Consider the following 23,027-nt stretch of genomic DNA (forward strand, 5'->3'; position numbering starts at 1 on the left):
AATACACACAGCTACTTGAACAAAGCACAGAAACAAGATCACTTCTCCCCAAACAAACGAGACAGATGCAAAAGAGAAGCCAGTTTTGGTTTAATATGCAGTCAAAAAAAACATGTTTCTGCACTTGACCTCGGTGAAATATGTTTGTTGGCTACTGGTAGGTTTTTAAAAAGGACTGAAGTAGTGCATTTTTTGTCGATACAGCTCCAAAAGATTATGCATACCTTTAGTATAAGAGTCAAAAGAGGCCACAAGTTGCTATAATCTAATACCTTTTTAAAAGAGTTGGAAATGAAACTACAAGTGGAAATCCACCGACGAAGAGAAACAGGAATAAATTACCTCTGCGCAGTCAGTCACTCTGCACACAATAAAACACTCTGACTGTGAGTGACCATGCCACTGAGCAAACTTGAATCTGTCCCAAGACAATTAGCATGATTTGGGTGCTCCAGGTGGCCAAACCAGCCAGCACTATACCCATGTTGTGCAGTGTCAGTGACTGAGTGGGCTAATCAACCTGTGTCAGTACAGGTGTGACAGTTGGCATGGCAAGGGGGACCTGGCCAAGTCCCATCATGCCTTTCTACCAGCGAGTGAAACACACCTTCACATTTCACACTCTTCTAGCCAAGGTAAAGAAAAGAGAAATATCTGGTACATGAGGTTGCCAGGAGGGTTATTTCTGTCACGTTACCTTGTAAGTGGAGCCAGTTTTGAAGAAGTTTTTTTCAAGGATGTTGTCGAGTGCAGGGTCCAACTCCTCACCTACATCCTCAATCAAAAGGGGGCGCCCAAGAGACAAACTGTCCTCCAGATGGTTCTTGAAGTACCTATGGTTCAGTGAGGTGATCTGTGATCAGAATATGAGACCTCTATTAATATATAGATATAAAAAAAAAAATGCTAATTGTGTGACTTTAACATATAATGCAATAGACAGCTGGAAGCATTAGTCAGCAGCAATCACATTGTTTCCAACAGGCTGATGAGCAAATGTATTCGACAGACAGTGAAAAGCATCTGATTCAGTCAAATGAAGGAGACGCACGTTTAACTTCTCCCTCGTTCCTCCTGTAAGACACAAAAGCCAGCCTCCGTCTGGGGAATGTGACTCGTCAAACTAATAACACATCGCTTTGTAAGGTGAGACATTTTTAGAATACCTTATACAAAAACATAAATACAGTTGTTTTGATGAGGTCACTTGTCGAAAGGGGTTTAAACCCTCTCTGCTTGGGGAATTGCGTTTTCAGGACACTCATAATACGATTGCAAAATGCGTTCACTCGGCTCAGAGATTGCCCCTAACAGGGCCAGTGACCTTGGCTGGTCTTATTACGTCTGCAGTGCTTTTTCAAAGCGCTGTACAAAAGAAGAAATAATGTTGGACAATGAAAAGGATTTGGGGGTAATCTAGATATATTATTACAAGCAATGTGAAGATGTTAGAAGCTGCTAAAAATCAGGAGATGAGTAAGGGGAAAAAATATTAAATTGTTAAATGCATGGATAAAAAGTAATGACATTGAAATAGTGACATAAGGTGGTTGTAGTTGAAGTTAATATTTTATTAATGAATCACAGTTTTGTTTTAATTTTAAATTATTAGGTTAGATAACAGAAAATGACAGGAAAAATATGAAAACAGAGGAACAATAACTTTGTTTTATATTACAAAAATGATCCCTGATTGACCCAAAATGTTGTTGCTGTTCTTGTATAATGTTAATAAATGGTAGGCCCCTCATTGTGTATTAAAAAATCTAGCGGCCAACACAGGTCACATATGTTAACGCAACAGATGACAAAAATCCCAAACCTGCAGCTCATTCCTGGCCTCTTTGTTCTTGATCCAGATTTTTCCCTGCGTCTGGGGGTCAATAAGGAGGGGAAAGCGGGCGGCTTTGGTGATAATGATGCCATTCTGAGTAGACAGGTCATCATTGGGGAGCCCCTGCAAGATGGAAAACAAATGGCTGGTTCAGGCTCAATCTTGATGTTAATTAATGCCAGCTAATTTATGTTTATATTTCAAGAATTCTACTTCATTTAACTATTTCTGTTTCACTGTCCATTATTTGATTTAGTAGCACCAAACATGTAAATGATCCATACATGTATTCTACAAAGAAAGAGGTTAATGATGAAGCATAACTATGACAGTCAGGCAACTGCAATATGAAGTCCTTGTAGAAAATAGACAAACCTTGAAGGTAAACTATGTTTCATAGACAAAAGGTCACTTTTCATTTCATTTTGTGAAATTGTCCAGTTGTGCAAAACAACATGCAATTCTTATCTACCTATCCTATCAAAAACCTCTAAACTTATCCTTGAAACTAAATATAGAATTATCACATACTGTATGTACTGCATTAATATGCACTAAAACAGTTGATTCGGTTGGCAGTAGTTACCACAGTAGATCACTCACCTGTAGGTTCCACTCGCCGACCGTGGGCGCGTCAATGAGCAGCTCCGTCAGATTGAGGTTGTTGCCAAATGGGATGCGACGCTGCTTCAACTCCCGCTGCCAGTCACTCAGTAGAAGATTACGAAACTCCTGATTGAAGGGGCCGGAGTAAGAGAGGAACGCTGTGGCCAGAAGAATGTCACCTGGAAGACAAAGGTGTTAGATTCTTTCGGTGTTATTAAATATAAAAAAAGGTCTGGAAGAGTAAAGCCAGCACAATCAGGTTATGAAAATGTGTACTATGTTAGCAGTACATTGGGAATTAAATGTCTGTCTAAAATGTAATTAGAAGTATTAGTATGCATTAATGACATTATGCATTTAGTCTAGTAATCCAAGACTAAACTGTTGTTTATTTGCTTAGTCATCCATCATAAATGGTATAAATTCATGTCTAATTAATTCAAGCGCCATTACACAAATCACTCATTCATGACAGAGCATCATTGTTAAACTGCAGAGACATCTCTTGATGCCACAGTTTTCTGAATACTGATTACGTTTTGAAGCCTGCTTTTTGACCCACCAACAAGGCGTTTGGTTTGGGCAGCGAACTCTTTGCTCTGCTCAGTCCATCTCTCCTTCTCGCCAGCGAGGCCACTGATGAGACTGGACGCCGTCTGCATCTTGTGTCTACAGCGCTCAGCATCCTCTAGCAGGGTCTGATGGGAAGGGAAGGCAGATAAACAAGTCAGTAGGTTGATGTGTCTGTCCCTCCAACCGTCTCCTCATCCATCCAACTCTCATTCAACCATTTATTCTCTGTACACCTTTATACCAATCTCAAGTATGTTTATGTGGACAAAGAGAGCATGTTCATATCAGTATTGAAATAATCAAGTCCTTGATGCTCTCTAATGGCAGTATAATAGGACTCAGTTAAGGATCGCTGGTACAAAGCTGATGTCAAATGTACTTTCATGATCTCTTTATCACTATGTGGGTTTCCTCCAGGTGCTACAGTCCAAAGCTAATGCAGATTAGGTTCATTTAAATCAGCCCAGTTGCCAAGAAAAAACTGTTGGCATTGGACGTCTCTGCAAACCAGGGATATGTTGAATGGTAACGTTTTTGCATTCGCTTAGAGTAAGTGAAGTAGTTTAAAGACTGAAAAGAGACACACCGGGCGGGCGGGAGGGGAGATGGATGGGTCCAATAAACGCAAGGCTTTCATCCAGGAGACCGGTGTTTGTGTCACGTTACAATCAGCTGTTCGTTTGTGTCCCGTGTTCACAACGTTCAGTGTCATTTTCACTGTACAAAACATAGTTCTTTCCTAAACCTAACTATAGTGGCATTTGTTGCGTTGTTACAGTTGTTACGTTACGCGGTTACGTTACGCGGTTACGTTACGCAGTTACGTTACGCGGTTACGTTATGTGTTTACGTTACCCTGTTAAGTTACGCTGTGACGTTGTTAAGTTACGCAGTTACATTGATACGTTACGTTGCTATATTGTTACGTTGTTACTTTTTTACGTTGTTACTTTTTTACATCGTTACGTTGTTACGCTGTTACGTTGTTACGTTGTTACGTTGTTACGCTGTCACGTTACCCTGTCACGTTACGCTGTCACGTTACGCTGTCACGTTACGCTGTTATGTTACGCTGTTATGTTGTTACATTATTATTTGAACACAAACCATTATCTTTTTTCTAACCTTAACCAAGTAGATCTGTTGCCTACATGTAAGCCTGACCAATCGTTTCACAATGTTAACCACGTGGCATTGTGTTTCTGCAAGTATGATACAAGGCTGATATGAAACGTATTTATGAAACAGATTTTTGGTTCAGAAACGTTGCCATTCAATGTATCCCTGGTTTGCAGAAACGTCCTATGCCAACCTGTTTTCTGGCGACTGTGTTGATTAAATTGCAGTAGGTGTAGTACTGTATGTGTTAGTCAAGTGATAGGCACATGGCATTCACCTAGTGCATGCTGGGTTAGGCTTGCATAGGCTCAAGACCCGTGCAACCCTGCAATGGATGAGCATGTTTGTATTTTCTTTTGTCAGTCTATCCTATCTGACTCTCCTAATTTGTATAGTCTTTTTGTAAAAACATAGTAGGTCAACAGCACTTTTAAGCCATTTATCCCAATTGTATTTTTATCAGCTGCTCACAGGCAATTAAGAGGTTGTTTGCTCATTAGCAATAATGTCTGTTTCATCTGGTATAGGCTTCTGCAGCGAGCCCTTCAATCTCGCTTTTGGCCCCCGGAGATGAACAGCTCTGCGTCTTAATCACAAAATTATAAAAAGAGTCAACTTAGGCCGTCCAGATTTCCTAATCAGCGAGTGTTGACGCACATACTGTTCCATTTACATGCTGTTATTTCTCACAGAACAGAGAGTACGGACGATGAAAAAACACACACAGCAAGCAGACAGACTCACAAACCTGCACGCACAATCAACAGTGTATCGCTTGACTACGTTACAATAATTTAAAGTGACACTTGCTTAACTCAGGTTGAGTCATTTTCAGTTTTTGTTGAAGATTATCACAGGCTGCATTTATAAAGACAGTCCTCCTTTGTGATTCCAGTTTAAAGGCCGATCATCTATTTCAACAAAAGGGTGGCTCATTTGATAAAATGCTGAAAGATACTGTATTATGATAATAATGATGTTAAAATAGGATCACCATCAATAGGAAGTTAAAGCACTGTGAAACTATTTTCAAGAAACACAACCTGGTTATAAATAGCACAACAAGTTCAATAAGTGGCACAATTGAAGCTTTAACAAATATGTACAGGTAAAGATACTAATTATAGACTTAATTTATCCCCACATATTTCAACGATCACTTTTTTCAATATTTATTTCATGAAGAAATGTACTGTCCCTGTGAAAGGACGGAAGTGAGCTGCGATAGGGAATGAAATCTCATTGTTCCAGGAAATTAGTGTATGAACTGAATCAATAAAGCACAAAGACAGCTGTGCCAGCTATATGAATTCAAACAATCATACGGAACAGCAAGTTAATTAACAAGGACTGGATCCAAACGGGTGATCCCATTTTCTGTGTGTCATGTGCTATTTAAACTCTACTAAGCAGAATAGAATAAATATTGTAATTCCCCATTATTATACAGGCTTCAGTGGAAGAGACTAATAACTAGATGTTCAATTGTATGTTATCTGATGTTCATTAATTAGTCTTAAAAGAGGAAAAGTCACAAAAATGTCAGCCGTTTGTGCAAAGTAGAAGTAGAAGTAGAAGCATCAGCACACCATAAAGCATTCACCTCACATCTGCTTTATATCACATGATCCAGTTTGTTGTTTCAGAAGTCTTTTGAGCACACACTGCTCCTATTTTTGTGTGGCAAACTGATAGATAGATTTTTTGTTTTGAGGAAGTAAGTAAAGCTGTTGACCTGTTTCTCCATCATGGCCTTCTCATACTCCGCCTGCACCACATCCAGCTCTGCTTGCTTGGCATCCAGCTCAGCCTGAGCCTTCTGAAGGTCCACATTAGCTATGGCCAGACGGTTCTGCTGCACTGCCAAGTTAGCCTAAAAAAGAATGGAAGAGAGAGAGAGAGAGAGAGAGAGAGACAGAGAGAGAGAGAGAGAGAGAGAGAGAGATATGTGATGCCTTTATTGCACATAAAACGCCGACAGGGGTCACAGTCAGTGCTCTAGGGAGAGGGCTCAGAAAGAGAGAGACATGAGACAGACCAGATGAGATGACAGAAAAAAAGACAGTGGAAAGGCGGCAGGAGTGAGTGTTTTATTGGCAAGAAGAATGGAGACAGTTTTCCCTATTTGGAGAGCAAAAAAAAACCCAGAAGAGATTAAATAATCTCAAAATGGTTAGGGATATGTTTTGGCTCAGGTCATGCATAAAATAAGTAAGTATGGAGGTGAAATGGTAGGACATAAATCTTTTTAGTTTAATGTCACAGGTGCAAATGCAGGGGCTCAAAGCTTCAAGAGTCCAACTGGCGGTGCAAGAATAGATATTTGCAAGAGGAAATTAGGGAGATAGAGAGAAACTGCAAGTAAATAGTGATGCAGGGGTGATGAAAAGGGCAAGGGAGGAAGAAAGGGAGTCTGAGGCCAACGGACGAAAAGCAGAAACGACATTTTCTGGCTAGAGCTGGGGCTGTGGAGAAAGCATCGCAAGAGGTTTAGAGACAGATTTAGAGGAAGGTTGTGAGTATGTCTAAGTCTGCTTGGGTGCCCTGGGGAAGAGGATGTCTGGGGCATTCATTTAATATTAATTGACATCTGAGAGGACTATCCCTGTCTGTCTGTCTGCCTGTCAGTCCAACTGTATCTCTGTCTGGCAGTCTGGCTGGCCAGCTTAAAGGGAAGCCACCACTGAGCTGGAAACCAGAAAATCAATTTGCAAGGCTGTGTTCCACGCTAAAGCAAAAGATCAGGATCAAAGAGGATACGAGGCAGGGTGTTCTCATGGAGGTTGTAGAGAATAAGAGAAAAAGACAGTCAGTGAGAGAGGGGATAAGGGAAACTATAGGAAAGGAGTGAGATGGGTGATTTGAAAAAGAAACCCGGGGTGAGCAGAGACATAAAGGTGCAGACAAGAAAGAGAAAAGGAGATGTGGCAGAGGGCAAAAAAAGTAGGAAAATGAGACCTGGTAACAAGCGGGGGAAGAAACTCGGGTACAAAAGAACGACAGTCACAGAAGGGGAAGCAGAGGTGATCATCGGGAAAGTTTTAGTGAACACAATCCAAAAGTATAACTGCATTCTGCACGTTGAAGCATTTAAATGCTCGTCATGCATCAGACAGACACAGACTGCACTGGCAGGAAGACAAACTAGAATAAGGATTTGGGACATTTGCATGAAATCACAGGGTTTAGAGAGCAGACGCGCGTGTGTGTGTGTGTGTGTGTGTGTGTGTGTGTGTGTGTGTGTGTGTGGTGCCGTGCCTTATTAATCAAGGATTTTGTGTACAGAGTATTCTGCTCTGCTCCCTTCTGCTGCGTGTGGAATTAATAGTTCCTTGGAAAAAAGAAATAATCACTGACCGAAACACTGCCGGTGCAAAGAAGCAATTAATTAGTGCAGCTTGAATTTTAAAAAAAAAACACAGGTCAGTCACTTACATAATAAACACAGCCCTTACTGTAGATGAAATCAGTATATCTCATTTCATTTTGTTGTAGAAGGGCAGAAGAGTTTTAAAATTCCATCTTTACGTTTGTGTAACTTTTGCTGATGCAAGAAACAGATTAGCAAATAATATGTTCTAATGAACATACAAAACACAGACCAAAGTATTGGATAAAGATGAGTAAGTTATGAGCTTAAAAAATAGGTTTTCACATGTTATCTTACACATAGCAACTAAACTCTTATACCACCCTATAGGGGGAGATCTAAATTGTCTGATAATAATGAATACGTTCTTTCAGATTTGATCTTTATCCCACTGAGGACTTTGCATGGTGACTCTGGAACAATGACTTTCATGACCAAGCTGTCTGTCTGGGGATGATCCATTTTTGGGGTTTCTACTAACATGATTAAATTCAAATAGGCCTTGGGAACTTGACTTGAGATGCACCCAAATTTACCATTTTTATTTTTGTATGCTCACGATCAGTGGATAGAAACCCAGATCTCTCTCTGTCTGGAGCACTTCTATTGCCTACACCATCCGCAAATTGTTGCTGCCAAAATGTGTGAATATGAATAAATCCTTTTCATATCAGAGACAGTCTGTGCTGTTCCTGAAGCCTGGGGCTTTCCTGCAGAAAAAAACAAGCGCTCTCCTCTACTCTAAGTGTTCCTTATTCATCAAAGTAGAAAACCATGGATTTTGCCCACGGAGTGTGTGTGTGCAAGTGTGTGAATGCTGCTGTTATATGTATTTTTTTTAGGTGATGATGACAGGTGCATCGCAATGTGTGTGGAAATTTAAGTGGCAGACATTTGTATGTTTGTGGACTTCATTTCAATTGAACTTCACTTGACTTATAGCGTCTCATACTGTCTACAAAGTACAAACAGAACTATTTCACCTTGATGCTGCACCAAGGAAAGTTAGATCTATTACACTGTGCTGTAGATTACCTTCAAGGGTAAGACCTCCTTGTTGATGGAGAAGAAAGAGGCCATAGCTTTTGTCCAGGACGCAAGGCCGGCCACATTGCCACACACCCTCTTGGCTGTTTCAATGTTGTAGTCGGACATGTCAAAATAGGGCAGCAGCAGCTCCACCATTTCCTCATTAATGGAGTCTTTGGGGAATTGCTGCAAGGCAGGGAGAAAGAGAGGTGATGGGTTGTGTGTGTGTGTGTGTGTGTGTGTATGGGGAGGGGAAAAAACAAGACTTATTTCAGTCGGTACACAAAGAATATAACCACACAACTACGTCATAAAAAAGCAGTGTAATAACAGCCTCTGTTACTTAAAAACGAAGAATGTAAAACTATATGAAATTAGAGAAAAATGATAAATGGAGCAGTGGTGATTGAGTAAAGACAGTAATCAGAGCAGGTAGTGAAAGCTGCAGAGGAAATGACAAGGAGAAAAGGAAAAACAAGTGGGGTGGGTGACCGAGACGAAAAGGGAAAAGACAAGGCAGATATGAGGGAGAGATAAATCTAAGAGGGAAAACAGCACAGAAGAGAGAAAAACAACTGTGCTAGAACAGATGAGAAAGAAAGAGACAGACAGAAAAAGGCGAGGAAGAAAAAAGATAAAAGATAACATGCACAGATGCACAAGGTAAGATAAAAGATCTGGTGTAGTTGGGTGACGAGAGAGATGAGATAAAAAGAAAAGAGAAGAAAGTGAGACGGATGCGTAGACGGAAAAATGTAACACAGAGGGGAGTAAAAGTGGAACAAGTTGAGGCAAATCTAACAAAGTTGTGGATTCAAATTTGAGGAGTGAAATAACATGTCTTCAAAGTCACTGATTGTACCTATTTTACACATTATCCTGATTTATCCATTCCACCTTGGCGTCGAATTACTGCTAATTGTAATGATCAAAAATAAGGCTTTAAATTGATCAAACCTGCCCGAACCTGTATTTCTGAACTTTTAAGCTCACATGTTGAAGAGCATACACGTCACCTTAAAAAAAGTAATGTGTAGTGTCTCGTTCTTTTTATCATTATTGCTGTTACAAACACTAAAATAACTAATATCATGGTTATGAAGTTGTTGCCTGCAATATTGAGAATACATGGAGGCCAACGCTCTTTCCTATACAGGACAGGTAACTATAAAAACAACAGCTAATTTTATCCATTAAATAGTATTATGTAAGTGAGTATTAAAAATGTATGCAATTCACTGATTAGTTGAGCTGCAGGCCGTGATTCTGTTGCATACCGAAACACACCTAAGAAGCACTTCAGGATAAAAACAGGATACTTTACACTAGGATGTTATTGAAGAGTCTATAACATGTATTTTTGCTGCTTCTATTTTGATAAATACCCATCATCATAATATTGTAGTCGCTGCATGTTTTCTGACTTAATTCTACAACAAAAAAGACTAACTTATTTTCATGGAAGAGCAGGAAAAAGGCTTTTTTATGATCCTTGGAGCTGGTTCTGGTCCTTCAGTAATGCATGCACAATCATTTTACCTTGTTTCATTTTGTAAATAACTCTGTAGGCTACCAAGGATATCTCATCTCATATGTGAGCAGGCTTTCTGCAGCATCTATACCTTACTTCAGTCCAAACTGTACAAATGTGATATTAGCGAGTGTACCTGCAGGCTGCCCAGGAAGTTTCCAGCTGTCATGAGTTTTAGGGACTCCTGCCAGGACGGCGTATGGCAGTTCTTCTCTGGGTCGATCTTCACTGTGTTGACCCGCCTCTGGAAGAGCAGCAGCACGCAGTCCATGATCCGCATGATGAGGTGAGGGGGACGACCGAGTGTTCGTACGGTGGCGATGTCTGATGGCTTGATTGTCTGAGTGGGTACAAAAGGAAAGATACATAGAGGATTTTAGTGGGCAAACATAATGGATGTACACAGGACAAGCTATAAGGTGAAACAATTAAGATGAGTGCGAAGGATAAAGTAATTTGTTCTTCATTACATCTTTCTATTGCAATAGAAAACAGAGGAGCTATACAGAGGAAGTACAACTAGGGCACTGAAGATGAGAGACATGTTGAAGGCTAAGTATAAACGGAACAGAGAATTACTTCAAGGGACTGATTAAAATGAGAGCGGCAGCAGGAGTGTAAAGAAAATGTTCCAGTGAGAGTTGTTTGGCTGCTTCATCAGGCCCTCTGCCCGCTCCTCTCATCTCTTCTCTTTCTTGCACTTTCCTTGTTTCTGCTCTCTCTTCCCTTCTCCATTTCCACTCTGTTTCATCCGTCCAAGTGTAGCGAGGATCTCCCACCAGAGAGTCAGCCAGACACAATTTTACATAAGGATTTTTACTTGGCATACTGTAAGTACAGTAATGACAAAATACTGTAACCCTTTGGATCACTACCTTGTTTTTCTCCTTGCAAACTAGTCACTCATGCAACAGCATTGGTCTTTGGTCTCCGCATTCAGTTAACTAATATCATGGTATTACTATTCTAGACATATATTCTATCTGGTCCTTTACACAGGTCATAACTGGACCTGCAGTGTGTAAAGCTAATGGCCTTTTCATACAATCAATAAATGGATAATCCTTTCCTACTTTTTATATAATCATAATCAAACAAATACAGTAAGAGCAAACCAAACTGCACTATGTTCATCCTGAATCTATCGAGACTAGGCAGGCTAAACTGAGCTGCAGTCTTTGACTTGAATGCTTCAGGAAAATATTTTATTAATATTATTGCTATGAACTTGCATCATATACTTGTGTTGATTAAGAGCTAAATCAAAGAAACATATACTAAGTAGATCAAGTATAATTTTTCAAGGGAAACTTGAAGTGTAAATAATTATAATATATATACAGTACATCTCTGCACAGACCAGCTGTAACCAGCAGTAAGAAAGTCAACTATAGAAAATGCAGTACTAAACAAAACTGTATACGCTGTCTGTGTAGCTTCATATCAACCATCCAGGTATGTCAAGTTAATGTCTAGTTGAAAGTGTCCTTAATGATTCTCATGTTACATCGTGGTGTGAATGACCCACCGAGGAAGAGGTAGACCTATTAATCAGCACAATAGCATACCAATTTGGTGTGCTTTCTTCCAAATAATCCAGTCACGTAATCATCCATTCATGAAATGAAATCGCACAATTTAGAATCCTACTTACCCTGGAAATACTCACAAACATCAATGGTTTGTAAGGATGGCATTTAACAATTTAACAGGAAGCACAACAAAAAAATAATGGCCTGTCATAAGCCACAGAACAACGCATCGCCCATTGTACATAAATAGAACATATTCCAACAATGTAATCCACCAAATCATACTTATATTCTCTTACGAATGATTAAATGTGGGATGACAAAAAATATTTATTAAAAACGGTGTATGCAAAAGTAGTCGACTAGGCTGCTGCAGAAGTAAGGAAGATATCAGCCAATGAATCGTCTATCAGTTTTTTCTTGCTCCAAACTATCGTTATTATATCAGCCTTTAAAAATCCACTATCGTCCACCTCTTCACTGAGGTTCATAGTAAATGCCTCAATCTGTCAACTTAAATCTGTAGACGTAAAGAAACCTCTTGAATGAGGCAAAAAAAAAAATCAAGTTCTACGACAACAGTCCAGTCGTGTGCAGCTCTATTTAAAACCCACGGCGTATATACTGTACAGAACATGATCAAAATGCTTGATCATCAATCCAGACAGATTGCCCAATGTTTGGAAATGTAAGGTTTCCATCAAACAGCAGTGAGATGAAAATTTTTTAGTCAGGGACCTCCCATAGGAGATCTGTATGCAACCGTCTACCCAGGAGGACAGCTTTAATTACAACGCAGCTCCAGGCTCCAGAGCACCGTGCTAACTTTAGAAACACCCGCTGTTACACACACATACACTCACAGGATGGGAAAGCTGTAGGCAAAAAAACTGCATGCAGCTACAAACAGCAAGTCACAAGGTGCTCTAAGTGGCAACCTGAAGCAACACAAAGTGGGAGCAAGAGAAATATTGGTGGGGGAGACATTAAGCCACACAGAGGGGCACAATAAGCTGCAACACGCAGTTTACTGACAATTTCTAACCCTTAGGCTATCTTGTACGGCAAACTTACGCTTGGACGAACAGTATGCGGTACAGGGGCAAAAGAGAACGTCATGCGGAGCGGCACTGCATGGTACAGTAGGCTTGTAAGAAGAAGAGGAACATGAAAATACAACCATATACTATATTCAGAGTGTACAGTATTACTGCTGTTCAGGGATTTATCAATACTCTGGACTGTTTTAAATAAAAAATTACATTAACTATCTCAATTATGCAGCTCATAAATAGAATTACAGAGCATGTCCTAAAAATTTAATTTGTATTTCCTTTGATTGAGGAAATTTCCCTGTGGAGACATTATTTTTAGATCCAGTTATAGTCAATGTAAATACCACCCCCCACATTAAGGAGCCTTTACATATTCAAAGTATTACGTACTTTGTGGAGAACACTGTCATGTATTTCCTTCAAAAACTAGCACTGCTGGGCTTTTTGGGATCTGGACTTGTAATCATGCATCTGTCTCTCAACTCAAGTAAAATGTAATCACGGCTAATCCAAAGTGTTTTACATGAAAGTGATGGACAGTGATAAAAACATATGACAGAAAGACAATATATATGAAGCAGAAAACCAAGAAAAGATGCAGAAAACAAAAAGTCACACTCCCACCGGCTAGCACGCAGTTAGGACAAGAAATCAAATAAAGTTAAAAGTCAGTGCCTCAAAGTGTGTTTTAAGTTGCTTTTTAAAGATAGAAAAGGACTGGAATAATCAATAAGATGGAGAGAGCGAGCACCATCATTTTGGTGAAGCTACTGACAAACCTCTGGGCGTTAATTTTTTATAGTATTGGAATAGGAGATCATGCAGCCAGAGTATGCAGTGCTTTGTAGACTAATAGTGGTATTTTAAACTCTAAAAGTAACTGGGAACTACTTAAGTGATGCAGTAACCGAGGTAACGGTCTATTAACAGTTAACAGTAACAGTCTTGTTAATAGCAGCATTTTGGACCAGATGAAGGCAAGAAAAAAACGCATCAGGTACAGTTACAACAGTCAAGATGTGAGATAACTTGATATAAATACTTTGTGTGGGCAGTCCATCATTCTTTGACTCGTGTTTTTACTTACAAAACAAGTTTGGAAATCACAAATCTGTCCACCTGAGGGAGATAGAAATGTGGACCATATGGCTCCCAGGTGTTTCCTCATACCTGCAGTGCAGCCTCTGCTTCCTGAAGAGCTGGCCGGGCAGCTTCAAGTTTCTCCTCGGCGATGGCCTTGTCGGCCGAGATGCTGTCTACAATGGCCTGGGCCTTGTCCTTCACTTTCTGCACCTCCACCTTCACTCGCTCTGCTGCCTGGGCTTTTACTGTCACCTCTTTCAACACCTGGGTGCATGTTCAAGACACAAACATGAGGTCACATGTGTCAATGCAATCTCAATTTTCATCTTCTCCTTTAATATCAACAAAACAAAAACAACTGCTAACCTCATGTTTAATTTGTTTATTTTACTATTCTCTAGAGACACTCTCCTGCCTGAAACCTACCATATCAGCCTTGTCATTGGCAACCTGTAGCTCCTTTTCTTTCACCTCCAGCTCCTTGCTGAGTGCTGCTACAGACTCTGATGCCTCCTTCAGCTTCTGGAGACCAGTGTTCATCCTAAACAGGAGAAATATTAAGCATAATCAAGTAAGCCACATTCATTTCAAGCATATACTGTTATATCTTGGAAGTTGCTATTATGTGCTAGACTATTTTGAGAGGCATCTGCACATCTACACCTGGGATTCTGTTTGTTGTAAATATCCACAAACTTTCAGGACAGACTACATGACATTCGGACAGAATTGTTGGTCCACTGGGCACCACGTGGTGGAAAATACTTGTACATCCTTTAACAGGAAAGCAGCTTTTCATAATTACTTCAACACCTGCCAATACATCTTTGGAGGCTGTATTTTAATGCTGTACTCTCAAAAAAAATGACTCCTGACTGATGATTCTGGACTGGCCCCTTTGACGTCAGCGACATCCTGTTCATCATTCACTGTCGGTGCCATTAGAGAGTCGATAACTATTGATGATTGGGTTCAGTCTCCCTTTGAAAACAACTGTGATTTTTCAGGAAAATGCACTAATCATGCCTAATTATTGATGCCTCACTTATGACTGGCCCCTTTGTGACTAAGTGGACGCAAGCCTTATACAAACCAACCCTCACTAATAGTATGAGATGTAGACAATATGCAGATGTTGAGGTACGATTCTAAGGTGGACTGAAAGTCAGTTTAAATTCTACAACGGCTAAAAAAGTGTGACAGTATATGTCAACAATATAATTACAAGCATAACAAATATCCAACTTAATCCTGTAAGTCTGTTTACCTGTTGGCCAGGGTCTGGACTTCAGACCTCTTCTCCTTATAGACGGCCTTGTAGCCCTGAATGAAGGACAGGTAGGACTTAGGTGTGACGTGGGTGGAGCGTCGGTATCTAGAGTTAAATTAGATTACAGTAGGTTCATTTCATGTCATATTAGAATGCAGGAGAATCATTTGCACAATATTTTATGCTTAAACTTTAATCCACATTTACTAGAACTTTTATTCTATAAAATTACGAACAGCAACGTCCCAAGTTTGTGTCCAGCTGCTGCATGGCATTCCCAATCTCTCTGTCCCCTAATTTCATGTCTTCTTTCTACTATCCGCGCTCTAATAAACTCACAAAAAGTCCTTAAAATACGTTTCTTCTTGTATTAATAATGATATTTATCAAACTGTCTAAGATAACTAGTATAACATGTTGATTTGGTTCAAGGGTAGATTGCTAGCAGACACAGAGAGGAAGTCTGTTTCACAAAATACTGTACCTCTGGAAGTAGTCCACACATTTCTCTGCCACGCCATCCTGGAAAGAACCCATGCACTGGACTACCTCACATTTAACCTGGGCTGAGCAGTCGATGTCATAGACTGACAGGAAGTGCTCAGAAACTGAAGGACAGACAGGTGGAGGAAGAAGAAGAGAGAGAATTAAGTGGAGAAAAATACAGAGAACGCAGTGTGGAAATTGGTTCCTGAAACCAGATTGGTAAATGTAAACATAAATATAGCAGGCTTCTTTACTGCTCAATACTCTGACACGCTGCAAGAAATTCAAATTGATTGTTTTCTAAGCAAGAGTGTAATTGCATGGGACATTATGGATTATTGGTTACACACATCTGTGTCATTCTTCTGAGTGATTTAACAAAATATGGAAAGGACATTCGGAGACAGAAGGAGACAGCAGGGGATGATTGGAAAATGTGCTGCAAGATATTGTTTTTCGGGACAAAATGAGCTGCACAGATTTTAAAATAACTGAAAGAATTAAGACTCGTTGTATTTGTTTGTGAATGAAAAATGTAATTAGGATCTATATCAGTATTGGTTGAAAGCTGATGTCTAGGCAATGTTCTGAAGCAACAGCAGTAAGATTAATAATAGACATTAAAAATTGACAAATGATAGATGAGGAAATGAGAAAAGTAAATCTCAGCAGCATGACTACGGTTGTCTAACAAAGACAATTTGAAAAGTTATAATTTTGTTCTGACTTTTAGTAATTACAAAGCGCAAGGGAGACACTCAGAAAGCTGACTACTGTGTTGTGATAAATGAATTGTAATATCCCAGTTTAATCTGATTTTGAGGCACTGAGAAAAACAACAGCACCCACTCTAAATAGAGTACAGGGTTATATACATATTGGGAAAACAAATGCTACCATTAGATCATATATAGATATAAAATAAAAATATGTCTGTGAAACGTACCTGCAACAAGAGCATCTTTTGGCCACCGGCTGAACCAGTCCATGGTGCAACCAGATATCAATGCAGGAAACTTTAACGCCCGGTTTCGGAACTTTTCCCCAACGGGCGAGAAGCACAGAACGACGTGGAGATTATGTCGGACTCGTGACATGAAGTACTCGTACAGGTTTTCATTGGTCGGCGGTCGCCTGGGAAACTCCCGTTTCATGACAGGGATGAGATCACTTAGGATCTCGTCAATCTCATCACGAGCGAATAAGTTGGACACCTGAGGATAGAAATATACACACACACACACACACACACACACATTAATGTCAAATTAGATGATCTATCCATCTTATATCTGTGTTCAGGTTGTTAGACCTGAAAATACTGGTTGGACTGCGTCTGTGGGTTTGGTATCAGGGCAGGTTTAGGGGTAAATCGTTTTTTTTGTTTAAATCTATCACTTGTTTTTTAAAAATGTTGTTTCTGTGTACAAAAATTAGATATGCTTTTTCATCTTTTAACCATTTTAGGACGTCTCCTTTGTTTCTAATTTATGCAGCATTAGAAAATACAAAGATTGAGGAACACCATAATACGATTTCAGGGGTTTTCTCTCAGCACTCTAATCTAACAAAGGACATTCATGTTTAGGATGCCAAATGAGTGCTTAATTTGATCTGGGATTTCTCATGCAAAACCTTTTCAGCCCAGATTATCAAATATCAATCTGTATCTGTAATTGAGGCACATGGAAACAGATGGTGACAAATATAAATTCAGAGAAGCACAATTTGAAAAAAAGCCTTCCAGAAATATATTCAGTAACATGACAAGGTAAACCATCTGAAGTCCAGCAATATTTAGTATTGATTGCTTATCAATTCAAAGGCAAGATTTCCCCAGTATAACATAATTAGAATTAAACCCTTAGTTTAATAGTGCTGTGATTTTTTATTTTCTATTTCGATTATGTCATCACTTTACAACTTCTCCCTCTAACTTCTGATATATGTCCCATTCTCTTTATTTCCTCTGACCCTTTACCGTATTAGTACATGGTTGATTAAAAAGAAATAACAAATGAATTACTAAGCTGCTGGTGAATAAGCCTAATTATGGTGACAGTAAAACAGTGTATCTAATGTATATTCACTTACAGTAGCTTAGGATAGTTAGATTTGAACTGACATTGGAAGTTGATTTTAATTTACTTTTGGACATTTTGGACTTTTTCTTTTTAATTGGGTCGGCACAGAGCTGCAGACACTTGTTAAAAAAAAACCCTGCTCATCCTCCATATAATGCCTTATAGCCTGGTGCTGAGGAATGAAAAAAAATCTTCATTATGGAATAACACACCCGCTTTGTCCAGGTTTGACGTAGGGGATAGTGGCAATGCATCCTTTCACATTGCTTTTTGCACCTTTTCACTAAATCCCTAGTTACCGAGAGAGCGAGAGAGAAAGATAGAAAGTAACATAGCGGAGAGAGCACAGGAGAGAGTCTTGGCGGGGCATGTGGTGTTGTGGTTAGAAGCACCATGTCTCTAACCATCTGCTGGCTTCCTCTCACATAAACAACAGCCTCACACTAACAGCTCGCCCTTCCCTTTTTATTTCTCATCTCTTGTCACCGTCTCTCACAAACTTCTCTCACACACAAACATGACACACAAACCTCTCACCTGCACACAAGCAAAACCCAGACACAAAGTCTTGTCCCCACTTCTGTTTACCTCCCTGGTAAAGCAGTGCTGCTTAAATTGTAATGTAGGAAGGGAGGTAGAGGAGCAGGGGGGAGGAAGGTGGAACAGAGGGTGGATAGGGGATGCTTTCATGATGAAGCAGAGAGAGCAACAGGAAACAAAGGGAGATTAGAGAAGAGAACGAGCAGATGGAAAATGAGGATAGAAGAATGAAAGAGGTAATTAAGAAGAAGTAAACAAAAGCGCAAGGAGGGAAAATTGGGTAAAAATTAAAAAGTGAAGGAAAAGTAAGAGTGGAAAAAAATCACTTAAAAAGCAATTGCACACCCAGGGCTGTTACCGGCGGCTGCTCACAGTGCCAACATGTTGATAAACAGATTTTCTGTTTCAGGGCCATGTTGTATATTCAAAAAAACTAAGCATAATGAAATGACGGAGAGAAAAAAACAGTTCTTAAAACCTGAAACTGTTGCACTTAGATGATTAAATTGTAGCTAATTTTGCTGCGCATCACATCACGCGTATTAGATCCTCCAAAGAGTCCAGTCTCTACACGTCTCTCCGTTAAAGTGCTGGGTGACTCATCGCTGTGATGGCTATGCTGCACAATGAGTGCATGGTTAGGGTAAAAAAAATCCTTTTTAAGAAAATAGTTTCTTCCCCCGTAGCATGCCCCGTCCTGATCTTATGAAATTAACCAATGTAGGAATAATTGCAAATGGTTCCTTGTTAGTGGTAGCTTATCTTAAAATTGAACAAACATCACTCATCAAAAAGTATGATGTATGTCAGACTAAAAGATCAAATGTATGGAAAAGATAAATCAATAAAAACAAAAAGATTTCACCATCACACATGTAGATGTTGAGATGTAGACCTTCAACGCATGCATAATAAATATAAGTTTATCAGTGATCAGAGTCTTTGATTTAGAAGATGTACAAGATGGGGGGGCTTTATGCTTAGCATTAATATGCCGTTATAAGACGGGGTCTTCACAGCTTGCTAATGCTTGATTAGAACTACATAACGTAAAGATCACAGAACATACACATCCAAGCAGTGAGAGCTGGGAAGAGGTCGGTAAAAAGCAGCAAGACTCTTATGTCAGCACAAAGGAGTAGCAGCCTGATGAGAGCGAGATACTGTATATCATTTAAATATCTTGACACTAGGCGTGTGTAAAATAATAATGAGTTCACTTATTCATGTAAAAACAAAGTTAGTTCGAGTACAGCACCTGACATAATGCAGTACTAGCATGAGCTTACATTCATTTGTGGCCTGCAAATGCGTATATAGCAGACTGGTCCAATCATCTTATACCAGGCAGAGTTTCCTGAATGATCTTCCACTGCTCAGTCATCCTTCAACTTTTCCATCTTTAAAGTTGCCATTCACATAACCCTTTTTTCTTTTATTGTGATGGCATCTTTGATGATATTGCCAAATATGAATCAAGACAGTTAGGAGGAAGGAGGAGGAGGAGGAGGAAAAAAGGAGGTAAAGAAGACGAAGAAAATGAAGGCAGGAGGAGAATAAATTGGAAGAGCCCCCAAGGAGGAGAACGGATTATCTGAAGAGGAGGTGTAAAGGAAAATATGGATGAAGAGGAAGGAGCTTAGAGGCATATGAATAACCCGGAGAAAAAGGAAGGGTGGACTTGAGAGTACAAATTGAGGAGGAGGAAGACAGGGGCAACAAGGGAAAATGGAGACAGAACAGGAGGAAAACCGGAGGGGGAAGGAACAGGAAGGGCCAGCACAAAAGAGGGAAGTAGGTGTGGAGGGAAAGATGTAGGAGTTAAGAGGAGAAGGGGGGAGCTAAAGAGGATTGTAAGTTAGAGAGCAGAGAGAAAAGTGCTTTGGAAATGCTTTATTTGCCCCAGTTACACACAACTACTGGATCCAGAACAATGGGTGATTCTGGGACTCCGTTCTGCAGCTGTAATGTAGAACGATGCAAGTACAGAAAAGATCTAGCTGTATCCGTCCCTTCTGTCAGTTACAGCTTCAATTCATTACATCCAAATCGATGAGAAAATAATTGTGAAATGCTATCGTATTGACAGAGAAAATGCAATTTGATTGAATTGAGATAAACTGCAGCGCTCATAAACCAGATACAAGGCAACGTGGCTTTCTCTTCTCTAGGTCTTTTTGCTGTCGCTGCCTTGAAATGTTTGTTTCACTCAAGGGTGAATGACAGCAGCACTATTGTGTATAATAAATCCATATGTTTTTTCTTCTGAGCACCACTCTTAACCAAAGAGAGGAGCTGTTTTTCATCCACTCAACACTCTCTGGTAAATTACACTGATAAGTATGAATTAAATATAAAACATATAGGGGAATGTAATTGTATAAATCATGCACTGGGGGAAATTTCTTTGAATACACCATTCTCATAATAATATTCATAATAGCAGTGCAAAAGGTCTATTCTATGAGTTGCTCTCTCTCTGTGCTTATTCTTCCATTTGGCCCACCTGATGCATTTTGAAACATTTGACTGTTATCATTTGAGACAATGCATGGCACCAATGCTGACCTACACTATATTTCTGGTATGTCGCCTATGATCCAGATGTATTTCCTGCGTTTGTTCCTAGTTCACAGCACCAAACCGATTACTGTGAGGGCTCTTCAGCAATTTATTGGAGAATTATTTCACACATTTAACGAGTTCACATTAAATATAAGTTTATCTTAATATAAACAGTCATGCGTGTGTGTTTTTGTGTCTTTTTCCATGTGTGTGCTCCTGACCTCTCCAGACGACAGGACGTTGTTCATGTACTCGAGGAAGGCCTCGTCTTTGATTTCGTTGTCCGTAAAGAGGAAGCTGATGCCTTTGCCATGTTGGCCAGCTGTTCTGTACAAACCCTTCAGGTCATCCATTAGGTTGGCTGTGTTGTATGAGCTGGAAAATAACAGATGAAAAATGAGTGTGAAATGAGTGTGAAAGTGGAAGATTGATGGGTGGAATTAATTGCATAAAAATATGGGTGAGAAACTAAATGCATGAAAAGCAACAGAGTTAGGATGATATATGTGGTTAAAAGGGATAGTTTACATGAAGGCAATGAAAAAGATAGTGAGAGACAAATTGAGTCTGCATGAGAAATAGAGACATATCTGTACTGGATGTGCATGGAAAAGGCCACTGTCTGTCTGAGTGTGTAAAAAGGGAAGAAAAAGACAAAAATCAAGGCGCCTGTTTTTTCCAAAAGAGTCCAGAGGCTCAATCATATTAATACCAAACACTAAAATCTGTCAGGAAAAGAGCAGCTGGGAAATATGACGGCGATAAATGCACATGGGGACTGAGGGAGAAAAAACATTTGACAGGTTTGGGAGAGCGAGGGAGAGGCCACAGTGAGACACAGAACAATAAGGCAGACAAAGTGTAGGACAGAACAAGCAGATAAAAATGACAGTTAAATCGCAAGAGAGTTTTTCTTATTCTGATCAATCCACTGCACTGAAAAGACAATCATATCGTCTCACGGAGAAGACTCAGTTGACGAGGGGCCAGAGCAAAGATATTAAACAATAAATATATTTCAGAATGTGTCCTGTCCCGGCAAATTACTTCATCCTGATTGCAGCTCCTGAAAGATGAATCTTTCTCAAATGTTAGAACTGAGACAGAATGTTCAGACTCTGTAAAAGAGAGTACAGTGCTTTTGATTTCATATCTAAAACTATTTAGAGTTTAACCTAATTCAAAACGAAATGACATTGTGCATGCAACATAGCAGGCTACTAACTCAACAGCATAATTTGAATACAAACTGGATGCTATTGCAAGTTACAGGGTACTTATAGAAAATAACTGAGTCTGTAAACATCCAATTTATGTTTGTTAAGTGACTCAGTATCCTTCAACATATGCCTATTGTATGTGAGCATTACCGTGTGAGAGTGATTTGGAAGATCTTGTATCCAGCTATGAATGAAGCCAGTCTGGTCAGGCTCTGTTTGCCCGAACCCCCGACACCCACCAACAAGGCATTACCTCCAGGTGTCCGGATTATCCTCGACACCTACACACACAAAACCAAACATACACATAAAAACTAGGATTAATAACGGGAGCCGCAAGTGCGAAAAGGAGAAAGGAAAAAAAAACAAACAAGGGAGACAGAGAGGGAGATTTTGTGTGAGTAGAAATAGATGTGAGAAGCAAGCAAGGATTAAAAAAGCTCCACAAATGAAGTTGAGCTTAAATATGACTGGCAGGATATTTTGGGGCTTGAAGGCTGTCTGAACACATCTGAGGGCTTTGAAAATGCAAGAAGCTTGACCGTTCAATAAGAAACATTTGGCTGGGTGGCCAGAGACATGACTCCGATGGGATGCCCGTTTCTCAAGGCTCTGGGTTTGTTTTGAGTTTGGCTGCGCGTGCAATATTTTGCTTTAAGTTAAAAAGATAAACTGGGAAAAAAACGTTCGGAAACTTGTGTTTGGTGGATTATTTTCTCTGTTGTTACAATGCTAATTGGCATTGTATTTTACATCATTGGAAAGCCTGTTTATTTACCTTCACAATGATGTCCAGCTTGTAAGGATCATGCATTTGTGGGATGAGCAGCACAGCTGATTATGTGGGGAGAGCCCAAGAAAAATTTGCCAAAATGATCTGCCAATGGTAAACAGTGTATTCTCCTGTTGGTATTGACTCTTGTTTTGAGGTGTTTGGTGGATTGGATGATTGAACTCTCTACCAGTAACAAGGAACAAACAAGACATATTGGCTATTTTACACTTTATTCATTCAATACACCGTCAGGAGCCTCAGTAGCAGGTCGAAGATCCATACGCAGCCACAATAGCAATCGACCAAACACAAGTTTCTGAACTTTTTTTCCCCAGTTTATATACTTCTCTCTCAC

General features: G+C 39.8%; 1 protein-coding gene across 3 annotated transcripts in view; it reads right to left on the bottom strand.

The window, feature by feature from the left end:
- The window catches only part of dnah5 (dynein, axonemal, heavy chain 5), a 103,844-nt gene that overhangs the window by 27,801 nt on the left and 53,016 nt on the right, over positions 1 to 23,027 (bottom strand). For all 3 annotated transcript variants that reach the window (XM_037784867.1, XM_037784868.1, XM_037784869.1), the window contains exons 58-71: positions 22,048 to 22,178; positions 20,899 to 21,052; positions 16,435 to 16,702; positions 15,487 to 15,610; positions 15,000 to 15,107; positions 14,159 to 14,273; positions 13,820 to 13,996; positions 10,199 to 10,402; positions 8,538 to 8,717; positions 5,868 to 6,005; positions 3,003 to 3,138; positions 2,438 to 2,619; positions 1,823 to 1,957; positions 698 to 853 (exon numbers count right to left, since the gene is read on the bottom strand). In XM_037784867.1, coding sequence (XP_037640795.1) covers positions 698 to 853; positions 1,823 to 1,957; positions 2,438 to 2,619; positions 3,003 to 3,138; positions 5,868 to 6,005; positions 8,538 to 8,717; positions 10,199 to 10,402; positions 13,820 to 13,996; positions 14,159 to 14,273; positions 15,000 to 15,107; positions 15,487 to 15,610; positions 16,435 to 16,702; positions 20,899 to 21,052; positions 22,048 to 22,178 — 2,208 coding nt within the window. The remainder of the gene's footprint in view (positions 1 to 697; positions 854 to 1,822; positions 1,958 to 2,437; positions 2,620 to 3,002; positions 3,139 to 5,867; positions 6,006 to 8,537; positions 8,718 to 10,198; positions 10,403 to 13,819; positions 13,997 to 14,158; positions 14,274 to 14,999; positions 15,108 to 15,486; positions 15,611 to 16,434; positions 16,703 to 20,898; positions 21,053 to 22,047; positions 22,179 to 23,027) is intronic.

Source organism: Sebastes umbrosus, chromosome 11 (assembly GCF_015220745.1).
Source record: "Sebastes umbrosus isolate fSebUmb1 chromosome 11, fSebUmb1.pri, whole genome shotgun sequence".
Classification (NCBI taxonomy): Eukaryota; Metazoa; Chordata; class Actinopteri; order Perciformes; family Sebastidae; genus Sebastes; species Sebastes umbrosus.